The 12,402-nt window shown below is 30.5% G+C and overlaps 1 protein-coding gene across 1 annotated transcript in view; it reads right to left on the bottom strand.

Annotated features, from left to right (window-relative positions):
• Window positions 1-290: 290 nt before the first annotated feature.
• Window positions 291-12,402, bottom strand: part of LOC143067200 (dynein axonemal heavy chain 2-like) — a 101,029-nt gene continuing 88,917 nt past the window's right edge. Inside the window, exons 70-80 of the mRNA XM_076240295.1 lie at window positions 12,023-12,148; window positions 11,625-11,822; window positions 7,973-8,164; window positions 7,540-7,724; window positions 7,006-7,231; window positions 5,482-5,598; window positions 4,270-4,419; window positions 3,792-3,968; window positions 3,272-3,346; window positions 2,358-2,508; window positions 291-2,075 (exon numbers count right to left, since the gene is read on the bottom strand). Coding sequence (XP_076096410.1) covers window positions 1,921-2,075; window positions 2,358-2,508; window positions 3,272-3,346; window positions 3,792-3,968; window positions 4,270-4,419; window positions 5,482-5,598; window positions 7,006-7,231; window positions 7,540-7,724; window positions 7,973-8,164; window positions 11,625-11,822; window positions 12,023-12,148 — 1,752 coding nt within the window. The 3' untranslated portion in view covers window positions 291-1,920. The remainder of the gene's footprint in view (window positions 2,076-2,357; window positions 2,509-3,271; window positions 3,347-3,791; window positions 3,969-4,269; window positions 4,420-5,481; window positions 5,599-7,005; window positions 7,232-7,539; window positions 7,725-7,972; window positions 8,165-11,624; window positions 11,823-12,022; window positions 12,149-12,402) is intronic.

The raw sequence follows: 12,402 nt of genomic DNA, 5'->3' as shown, positions 1-12,402 counted from the left end.
CCAAATTCAACTTATAAATAAACTATGTCTTTCCTCATAAGAATATCAATTAGAACACCTCCAGTAGATTTAGTATCAGATGTCATAAGGAGTCGCAGAGAAGCAAGACCTTTTGCAATGCCAAACTATGGTATTGACATGATATCAAACCAAAAGCATTCAAAATACATATAAAATGTTTACCGTGCTGTCACCAGATAAGTAATACATTTGTACTTAAGTCACACTGTAGTTTTCAAGATAAATTAGACAAAAAGGGACATCCATGAGGAACTTGAAAACATAAATAGTTATATTTAAACAATCTTTAATGTGTTTTAATAATTAGGAATGCAAACACATACATAATATTCTCTCACAGAGTACAATCAATAAACATTTGAAAAATACAAAAACAATTAAGTAAAATTCGAATAATATATATATCATCACATTATTTGCTATATAAATACTTTAAAAGGCTAACACAGAATTTTTGTAAGTATTTTGTTAATTACTTAACCTAATTCAACACTGGCTTAGATTTAATACACCTTATTGCTATTTGTCCGCCATTACTGGATATCACACAGGTTCCCGTAAAATTTTGACTTCACAATACAAAATATCTAACGCCACAATGGAAAAGTGATTGTTGTATGCGTCAAAAGTTCAAGCGGCAGGGTCAGCCGGGATTAACGATAAGGTGTATTAGCTCATTGCTGTTAACATTTGCAGGACTACTTGATATAGCCTTACACATAAAAATAGTGCATGCATATTTTTTTTATAAGAACATTATAATATAGTTTGGGGACTTACAATTTGATCTAAGAGAATCTAACCCGATTGTGTGTCCTCAATTTCAGGATTTTATTATTGCGAAGTAAATAAAACCTTTCCCCAGAATCAGTTGTTATTTTTTACCTGTTCATTTACATTTTGCCAATTTTTGATTATTGCAAAGGAAACAAAACCATTCCCCAAAGAATCACTTGTTGTTTACCTGGCACTTTTCGCAAAGTGAAATGTCCCATTAAATAATACAATAGCTTTTTTTATCTCTATGGAGTTCACTTAATGAAAAATCAATGTTCCCATTCACAGAGAACAAATTGTATTTATTCAATGCAACAGTTCACTTTGCAAAAGTTTAAATGACCAGGTAACCATCAACTTGGAAACTTTTTATTTCCTTTGCAATAATAATAAATTTTTTGAAAAAAAACCATCAATCTGGTAAATTTCTTGATTTACCCAAAAAAAGAAATTGGTTATCGTAATAATGATAAATTTTACAAAAATGACAACTTATATACAACATATTATTTTGGTAAAACACAAGTACTAGCTTTTTACAGAAGAAATATATAACTTATCTTTTATATCAAATTAATCATGCTTTTCTAGAGATTAATTCCTCTATTTTCAAGTTTAACAATTTTTTACATATCATCCTAAATACCTTGATTATTTAGTTTTACAGAAAATCTAAAATTAGTACTTAAATTTCAAACTGGATTGCAAATAAATTCTGATTCTTGTATATGAGGTAAACATTAATCAGATGCAACTGCAAACTATTATTTACAAGCTATAACCAATAATAAAAGAAATCCGACATTATGATATGATCTTTAATCATAGACAAGTGCCAATGAAATATGTCTATTTAGACCTAAATTACCAAGAATTGGACACTTTTAAAATGAAAACAATCCTTTTATTATCAGACCAATATGAAAGTGCAGAGAAAAACATACAATAAGTTCAGTCATTAAAAACAATATTTTGGTTAATTCCAATATATTATGTAACTATAAGTACTTTACATAGAAAGCAGTCAAGTTATATCAGTCGTTTGATTTTTGATTTTTTACATAGTCCACTGTAGATGGCTCTAATAAATTAGTTTATTATCAATTTCTATCTATGGTCTGTTTAATAGTCTAAACTCATTAATAAAGCTGTTCCTCTTTTTACCCAATGATCAGGTGATTTTTCTCCTGCTTTCATATCCACCCCTACAATGAAGGACGACCTCTCTCCACTCCCTGCTCTGTTGGGATAGTAATAACATGGACAAGTGTATATTCCTGTAATAGATAAAGTTCAAGATTTACTTTGACTCAGTGTTCATGACACTCCTCCTTTAATGATGATCTGTCTACAATCTTTGCATAATTATTAAATATAAGTTTACAAGTACTTTTAAATAAACTGATCTATGAAGGCATTATTTTTAGATTTCAAACTCATCCATTCATAATATGAATTTACCATGTAGCCCAACACTTACAACAAATAAAAACAACAGATACCATGTAACAAAATCTAACAACAATTTGAAGAATTATAACAGCTAGTTGTGTGAATACCTTTTGCTGACTTTTTCTTGTTTTCAACTGGTTTGAAATGAATGGTTGGTACAGGACATACTAGCTCCATTGGCTTGGCTTCTACCAAACAAGAATTCTTCATGTCCCAACCTGCTCCTTGTAGGAATAAACCCTTCACATAGACACCATCCTACAATACACACAAAACAGTAAACATAAAACAGACTTTTAGGTAAGGTAATTAAATGAGCTCAAATCATATGACTGTTTAAGAAACCACAGTGATTCTTTAGTCATATCTGTATGCTTTTTTGTCTTAAGTTGAGTCCATATAGCTTCATGTTATATCGTCATTTTTAATTTTGAGGTATGTTGCAGATCAACACCAGATTAAAATAAAATCTTAAAATAAAACATATGTAACCATAATATAACTCAACATAAAAAGGAATTACAACTTTAAAATTTTCTCTAACTGGTAAATTTCGAAAATTGCCAACTTAATTGGTTCAAAAGCGCTTATAAATATGCATTTGGGAAACATTAAATTATAAGTCAACAGCTCTATTTCTTTTCAAAACTTGATTGAACTCTTGTATTACATAACAAAACATATCAAATTTTGAACTCTTGTATTACATAACAAAACATATCAAATTTTGCAAAGTTAATCGAGCTCAATAACATTACCAAAGCATGAATATGACAGTTGTTTTCAATTAGTTGAATGTGTATGAGCTTTCTGATTTGTATTTTCCTTTGAGATCAGTATTTTTGTCATTTTACTTTTTACATGGATCTTGTGTTGTCAATTTTGTACTTTTTCTACACGAGTTAGTTTTTATTTTGCATTTTATAATAAAAATGTAAAAAGAATATGTTTCATCTTTATCATTTCTTAACTCACACAAACTATGATGATGTCTTCAATATTCTAATACATTATACCTTACCTTTGGTGGTCCTATAATGTTTTCATCACTGACAGTCATAATACTGAACTCCCAAGACAAAGTATCAATAGACACCTATATTATAGATAATAAACTAAAATAAAATCATGGACAGCTATACTTCTAAATTCTCACACCTAACAAAGGTGCAAATGATTAAAAATAATTAATTCAACTGCAATAATGATAAAACATTAAGACAAGAAACAGGGATTGAAAATCTCCTTCTTACAATTTTTTTTAATCTATCTTCAAAGTTCTTATACAAGGAGGGAAAGCAATAAAAGCACAAGAGAGCTATAAAGACAATTGCCATAGAGTCAATGTTTTTTTGTGACTTCAATGAATAATAAAATTGCTACACTGTATATAATATAAATATATTGGTGATTGGTGCAGCATATACTCTTACATTATTTTGTTTGGCTGATACTTGTACTACTGCAGTCAAGAAACCAGAAGGCAAAGTAAAGCCTGGTAACCAGTATATTATTGATTGTTGTAGCATAAATACACTTACATTGTTTTGTCTAGCTGATGTCTGTAGTACAGCAGTCAGGAAACCAGTAGGCAAAGTAAAGCCTGGTATCCAGTATATAAATGGGGGATTTGCTCTCTTGGACCATTTTGAAAGCTGTTCTACCCTGACCACAAGGTCTCTGGTCCATGAAGCTAATGGTTTAAGTGATGGGTAAGCCTATAAAAATAATCTCTAAATTTGAATATTCAATAATACATTTTACTTGCTTATAAATATAAATATAAGAAGATGGTGTATGATTGCCTATGAAACAACTCTCCAGCAGGCAAAATTTCACAAAAGTTAGCAACTATATATTAATGTACAGTCTTCAACAATGATACCTCATTAATCAACAAATAATAATATAATTATTAATATACAGTATCACAATCGTAATAAATAATTTATGTGAAATGATTTAGTTGCAAAATGTACGCTTTTGTTGATTTTTAAAGTAAAACAAAACCAAACAAACCTTTAGCCAAGTGGGTGGAACTCTACCATCAAATATACACTGGAATGTATTCTCTAATTCCATTGTCATCACAACTAAGCCTTTAATACCTTGCTCTAAATTTGTCAGAGCTGTTCTGATTATTCCCATTAAAGTATTGTATCTCTCAATCTGGAAAAAAATAAGTTGGGTGTGATCACTAACTTACTGTCACTAATTAAACATTTTTTTTACATCTACCGGTATCTTAAGCATCAGGAAGCATTTAAAAATAGAAAACCAGGTATTTAAGCTACAATTATCCCCATACAAAGATGTGTTTATATTCTTACTTTTGGCATACTTATTATTCTTTATACAGCATTCTTAACAGTAAACTTAACTCAATCATATCATGTTTTAAAATTCCAAAATCTCTCATGCTGACGACCCATGTTCTCTTGTTATCAGATATTAATAAAATATTTTTTCTAATTTTTGTGCTTTTTCACATTTCTTGAGTGGTGCAAGAAACATATTTCTCATCACTAAGGAAAAATCTGTTCTCAGCAAATAATTGGTCGAAATTTAATTATGACGTTAATTTTTTTTCTATTTCTCCTGAATTTCCTATTGCGACATCCTGAAAAAAGGTGACCATGTCTGATGACGTCATATATAAAGAACATAACTTTCTGCAAAGGGAAGGATAAAAGGGAAACAGATTACACCACTATCAATCGTAAACAGATTACACCACTATAAATCGTAAACAGATTACACCACTTTAAATCGTAAACAGATTACACCACTTTAAATCGTAAACAGATTACACCACTAAAAATCGAGTATTACAATATTTCTCCACTCTCAAAAGTTAAATTTTAATTAAATAAAAAGCTTGGAAGGCCTTGCACTTTAAATATTTAAATTTTATTGTCTCAAGTGAAGAAATATCGTAATACACTTGTTGCAGTGATAGAATCTAAATTTCTTAACTTTGATATAGTAATGATGTGGAAGAAAGTTAAATGTTCAAATTTAAAGAGGCAGGCTATATAACATAACATGACATTATCATTCAAATTACCGGGGATCATGCTTCATTACTATATAAAGTTTGACAGTAAAGGTGAAGAACTTCCAATAAATACCAGGATGAAGAACTTCCAATAAGTACCAGGATGAAGAACAGCAATAAAAGTCCCTTTGATGTACAGTAATATTAATAATACAGTCAGACGTTACTCTTACTTCCTGCAATAATACAATGTTGATTGGTCTGTGATCCATCTCAAGAATCTTAACTGTTCCTTCATAGTCCAAATCATCTGGGATCTGTTTATAGATATTGGCAGCTAGGTTCAACACCTAAAATGTAAAGAATATAGTCTATATCATCTGGGATCTGTTTATAGATATTGGCAGCTAGGTTCAACACCTAAAATGTAAAGAATATAGTCTATATCATCTGGGATCTGTTTATAGATATTGGCAGCTAGGTTCAACACCTAAAATGTAAAGAATATAGTCTATATCATACAGGATCTATTTATTTGGGTCCTACTAAAATGCGCCCGGGAGCGCCCGGGTGAAGAAAAAGCGCCCGGGGAAAAGAAAAAGCGCCCGGAGAAGAAAATATAGCGCCCGTGGAACAGAAAAAGCGCAAGAGGGTAAAAAGCAGAAGTTTGGTTTAAATTTAAGTCTAAGCATTAAAACCCTGATAACCATAGCCATTGAAACAGTTTTAGTTTTATAAAAAGATATAATAAATCTATCTCAGCATCTGTATAAAAAAGTGTTCACCATGCCGTTGCGAAAATATTAGACCTCAGGTACCGATTATTTTTAGTAACAAAATATACATTTTGATCGAGGACAATGTCTTTCATCATTCTTCTATATACTGTACTCTTATTTATATCTATTTACTTACTTTAATATACAATTTTGAAATCTAAAATGTAACTGAAGTACAACAACACTTTAGATGTAGCATCGTACATATCCCCATTTATATTAAGGACAAAACAAGCAATGATTAGTTATTTTTTAAGGAAAAAAATATTGTTATAAAATATTATTATTTTCTTCTCCCGGGCGCTAATTTTCTTCTCCGGGCGCTTTTTCTTTTCCCCGGGCGCTTTTTCTTTTCCCGGGCGCTCCCGGGCGCTTTTTAGTAGGACCGATTTATTTATATACAGACTAAATATATTTCCCAAATCAGAAGCCTGAAGTACAGAGATTGTTGTATGATGTCTGTCCTATTTGTTTTTCATAAATTGTTTTGTTATAAAAAACAAATCATTTGTATTGTATCACATTTTTCATGTCTTGCCTTTAATAGCCAACTTTACTTTTTTCTCATTGTTAAAGGCCATACAGTGGCCTATAATTGCTTAATATCACTTATTTTCAACTCTGATGGATAGTTGTCTAATTGGCATTTATATCATATCTCCTCATTTTATACATCATATACATATATGTGCTTATATCTACATCATTTGGTCTGTACTGGATAGTTGTACCACTGCCAATCATACAACATCTTTTTATTTTCATAAGTAATGTTCTTCTGTATTATTGTTTCCATCCTAACACCTATACAAACCTAATACCTTATTCCCCCCTGTTTTCTTCACCTCTTATGAGTTGGATTTATACTAAGTCATGTCACCTAAACAAACCCTGTTACTTATCCAACCAAACCCTGTTTTTCTCCACTTCATATGTGGACACAGTGGCTGAAAACCCAACTATGCCCTGATCATATACCTTGTCCTCTCTGCTTTCTCCACTCCCTACAAGGGACACCGTGGGCTGTAGACTCAGCAATGTATCAAACATCATCTTAGTTTCCTGTATCTGTGACTGTATGTCAGCATTAGAATGTTGTCCAAAGGCCTCAGGATGATCCACATTAGGTAACATACTGACATACTCTCTGTACACAGCTAACGGACCATCTTTAGGTATGTAATAAGTTGGCAAAGATGACAGTCTAAAATAAAATACATTTTATTATGTTTTATTCATGTAATATTAATGAGGTGAAGGACAACAACAAAATAGATTCCCTCTGAATTATTAAATAATAATGTTAATAACCAGTTCCATCCTTTCTAAATTATGCTTTATTTATCACCTATATGATCTATTCACTTTTTAGAAATATAAAGTTTGGTCAGGTAAGGATTTGAAATCCTTGATAGTTCTGCTATTGTTAGCTTCCTCTTGAAAATGGTAGTTGATATATGTGTCATAAGTGTCATTGTATAATTAACATTCATGGCCGTACAAAACACTTACTGGTAAAATATTGTACTAATGACTCCATCTTGAAAATAATCATTTATATATGTCATCAACAGGCGACGATCCCAATCATCAGTCACATGACCTCCATACACTATACCAGCCACTAAAAATTTCATTGCCTCCCAAGGTGTTTCCTCATAATGATCTAGATATATACACATTAAGTTTTCTGATACCTGAGGTAAATAAAAGAGAAATTACAATGGAGATAAAAAAAAAGTATAGACAAATCAAGTTCCTTGCTTCTTATGTGAAGTAAATCCACAGTTTACAATGTATGACAATTTGTCCAAAGTGATTGTCTAAATGTGAAAAAAAACCTTCTTTTTAGTTAACTGACGTGTTCTGGTATGACGTGTTCTGGTATTTTTGGTTCTGAACTGTGATTTTAAGTTTCATGTGTATAGATGCTTCATTTTCTTACCTCAAAATCAGAATCATTGAACTCGTAGAGAATATTCCATCCCAGTGTGAGGAACTTCTTTCTCTCTAACAGTAAGGAATGGAAGTAACAGAGAGAAAACAGTAACTTTTTATACTTGTCTTGTTTTGGACATCTCTGGAACTGGGAGTCAGAAATGTTAGTGTACAATCTCTTCAAATTGGCTTTCAGGCCCTAAAAATAGGATATAAAAAAAAGATATGAATGATAGGAAATAACACATCAATAATACTTGTTTACAATTTATTCATATAGTATTAGTTATACTAGAACACACCCGCGAAATCGCGGTGAAATAGAGCGTATGTAAACTGTAAAAAAAATATACTGACTGGAGAATTTCAGGAGAGATATCAAAAGTCAAAGGTACTTAGGGACTGGGCACATTTTTTGCCCTCCCCCTATTTTCCAAATACTGATTTTTATACCTTCTGTTTTTCTGTAATCTATGAACATGCATATATACTTTAATTACTATACAGAGAATTTCAGGAGAGGTATCAAAAGTCAAAGGTACTTAGGGACAGGGCATTTTTTTGCTATTGAAAAAATTTTGTTGATTATATGGGGAATCACTGAAGCATGAGAGGAACGCCCACCCCCTTTTTAGGTCAGTCAGTGCCCCCCTCCCTTATGAAAAGTTCTGGATCCGCCACTGTAAACTAATTGATAGTAAATAGCAAATATTATTCATTTTCGTTTTCCTCCCAAAATAACCTAAACTGAAACACGTTAAGCCAGGATGATACATGCTAGAACTCAAAAGGACAGCAGAAAGCAAATTTATATACTTTATTCATAGTCTTTGTATGTTCAAAGTACAGAAAAACACAAACCGGAAGTCTAATCTGACTTAAAGTTTTGTCCAATGACGGGAAAATATCCGGACGCATTCTTTTTTGTTTTTATCACAAAATAACCCCAACTGAATGATCATAAGAATGGATGACAAATGCGACTATACATGTTACCTATAGGACACAGAGGCATGATGATTAATTTATTGTGGAAGGAGGAGAAGCGACACCCAAAATGAGGTCTTCTCGTTTAATAGTATAGATGATTATTTTGTAGTATTTCTCACTTTTATTGGATTGTACTCTTTACACGGTAAACAGAGCTTATTCGCATAATAGATATCTCTAAATATATTTTTATTGCACGATTGATTACTCTTAAGAAACTTTCATTGCATAACTTATCATTCTGAAGAAATTTTTTTTGCATAATTAATCATTATGAAGAAACTTTCATTGCATAATTAATCATTCTGAAGAAACTTTTATTGCATAATTAATCATTATGAAGAAACTCTTATTGCATAACTAATCATTCTGAAGAAACTTTTATTGCATAATTAATCATTTTCAAGACACTTTCATTTGCATAATTAATCATTCTGAAGAAACTTTCATTGCATAATTAATCATTATGAAGAAATTTTCATTGCATAATCAATCATTTTCAAGACACTTTCATTGCATAATTAATCATTCTGAAGAAACTTTCATTGCATAATTAATCATTATGAAGAAACTTTTATTGCATAACTAATGATTCTGAAGAAATTTTTATTGCATAATTAATCATTTTCAAGACACTTTCATTGCATAATTAATCATTCTGAAGAAACTTTCATTGCATAATTAATCATTATGAACATACTTTCATTGCATAACTAATCATTCTGAAGAAACTTTTATTGCATAACTAATTATTCTGAAGAAACTTTTATTGCATAATTAATCATTTTCAAGACACTTTCATTGCATAATTAATCATTCTGAAGAAACTTTCATTGCATAACTAATCATTCTGAAGAAACTTTTATTGCATAACTAATCATTTTGAAGAAACTTGTATTGCATAACTAATCATTCTGAAGAAACTTTTATTGCATAATTAATCATTTTCAAGACACTTTCATTGCATAATTAATCATTCTGAAGAAACTTTCATTGCATAATTAATCATTATGAACATACTTTCATTGCATAACTAATCATTCTGAAGAAACTTTTATTGCATAACTAATTATTCTGAAGAAACTTTTATTGCATAATTAATCATTTTCAAGACACTTTCATTGCATAATTAATCATTCTGAAGAAACTTTCATTGCTTTATTGATTACTCTGGGGTTACTTTAATTGCATGATTGATTACTCTGGAGTTACTTTAATTGCATAATTGATTACACTGGAGTTGCTTTAATTGCCTAATTAATTACTCTGGAGTTACTTCGCTTGCATAATTGATTTCTTTGAAGTTACTATAAGTTCATAATTAATTGATTACTCTGGTGATGTTTTAATTGCATAATTGATTACTCTGGAGTTATTTTAATTGCATAATTGATTACCCTGGAGATACTTTAAATGCATAATTGATTACTCTGGAGTTACTTTAAATGCATAATTGATTACCCTGGAGATATTTTAAATGCATAATTGATTACTCTGGAGTTACTTTCATTGTTTTGGTTTAAAGTCGAAGGTTTCGTCATTGTATTTGAATGTTTTTACATATTTGAATTTATTTGATACTTACATTATAAGTATTTTATGTTATGGTTGTGAAATATGGGGCTTCCATAAAGCTCCAAATATTGAAAAAATACAACTTGATTTTTGCAAAAACATATTAGGTGTCAAACAGTGTACAACAAATGTTGTGGTTTATTTTGAATTGGGTAGATATCCTTTGATATATTTTAGAATGTACAAAATAGTGAAGTACTTGTTAAAATTGTTATCCACAAGCAACTGTATTCTTAAAAACTGTTACAGGGAACAACTGTATAATTTCTGTAATATTAGAAGCAGTTGGATTTATCAACTACAACAATTATTATTTAACTTAGGTTTAAATGAGATCTGGTATAACCAGGACAATTTGATTATTGATACAAATTTATTATTATTTGTAAAAACAAGGATATATGATCAAGCAAAACAGACTTTGAATGATTAAATGAATGTTTCATCTAAGTGTTATTTATATAAATATATTGTCAATAATGTATGTTTACAGAATTATCTAACTAATCATATGAATTTTAGAGTGTATTTAACTCGCCTTAGATTGTCTTCTCATAATTTGTTTGTTGAAGTAGGTATTTATCATGGAGTAAATAGGTTAGATAGAAAGTGTACTCTTTGTACTTTGAATATCACTGAAGATGAATTCCATCTTATTTGACAATGTGAATGCTATAGAGACTTAAGGAGACAGTTTATTAAACCTTATCATTATAGACGTCCATCGTCTTTAAAATTAGTGCAATTTCTCAGCACTGAAAATGTAAAAGATTTGCGTAATTTGTGTAAATTCTTGTTTAATGCACTTAATCATAGGACCGAACTGTTATTGGTCAATACTTGATATTTATTTGCTTCTCTGATGTATTATGTCATGTTGTGTTATAAAAATGTATTTGTATTTATTGCACTGATAAGCATAATGTGCTAAAAGTAATAAAGAATTGTAATGCATACTTGAAAACTCTGGAGTTATCTTAATTGCAAAATTGATTACTCTGGAAAACTTTTCTTGATTGATTTATTAGTGTGGAGAAACTTGATCATGATCACTTATTGCATGATCAGGATATGGACTACACCTAACTACTTACCTTAGGTGGTTCTGTTGTCATTTTAAGGCCCGTCTGTAGGATAGTTATAGGGAAATCTGGATGTGGACTACTACTTAGCCACAGTCTGAATTCTGGATGTGGCTCCGGTTTCTGGGTCTGGAATTGTTCTATAATCTTATGGAGATGTGGCATCCAGCTGAGTGAGAGGTGGCAGTTAGCTAAAAATACCCAGTTACCCTAAAAATAAAAAAAAAATGACAGATCTGTTACAAACTTTAAAATATTGCTGAAACCTGTATGTTCTGTTTGAGTGACAGCATCATTATAATTTCCCAAAAAAAAGCATTGTAGGAAAAAAATAGAAGTCCTGTAACTATTAAAACATCTACTGTATTCTTATTTCTAGGAGCATGAATGTTTTACACTATATTACATACCTCTCTTATTCCCTCCTTGATGAGTCTGGTTGCTATTGGAGCTTGACCTTGTCCTAAAGACAGAGCATTGAAGTTGTTGGCCAAACCTTTAGATTCAGCAAGCTGTAGAAGGTGATTTGTTGGGTCCTGTAATAAAGGAAGTAACTAATTTGATGTTTATCTTATAAACCATGAAATAAAAAGAGGCAAGATCTTTTTGTTTTACAATTTGGTAAATTAATTCTATAACAAAGGATACATGACAATAATTTTCTTTGTTCAGTCTTTTCTAATTCTATTTTTTTCAATTACTAAAGTAACATACATATAAAAAGAGTACAATGGCAGTGTAAAATGTTAGTATTAAAGTCGTTCTAACTCCTTAAATAATGTGAATTCAT

The sequence above is a fragment of the Mytilus galloprovincialis genome, chromosome 3 (assembly GCF_965363235.1).
Source record: "Mytilus galloprovincialis chromosome 3, xbMytGall1.hap1.1, whole genome shotgun sequence".
In the NCBI taxonomy this organism is placed as follows: domain Eukaryota; kingdom Metazoa; phylum Mollusca; class Bivalvia; order Mytilida; family Mytilidae; genus Mytilus; species Mytilus galloprovincialis.
The sequence above is the reverse complement of the archived record's forward strand: the minus strand, read 5'-3'. Positions and strand labels throughout refer to the sequence as shown.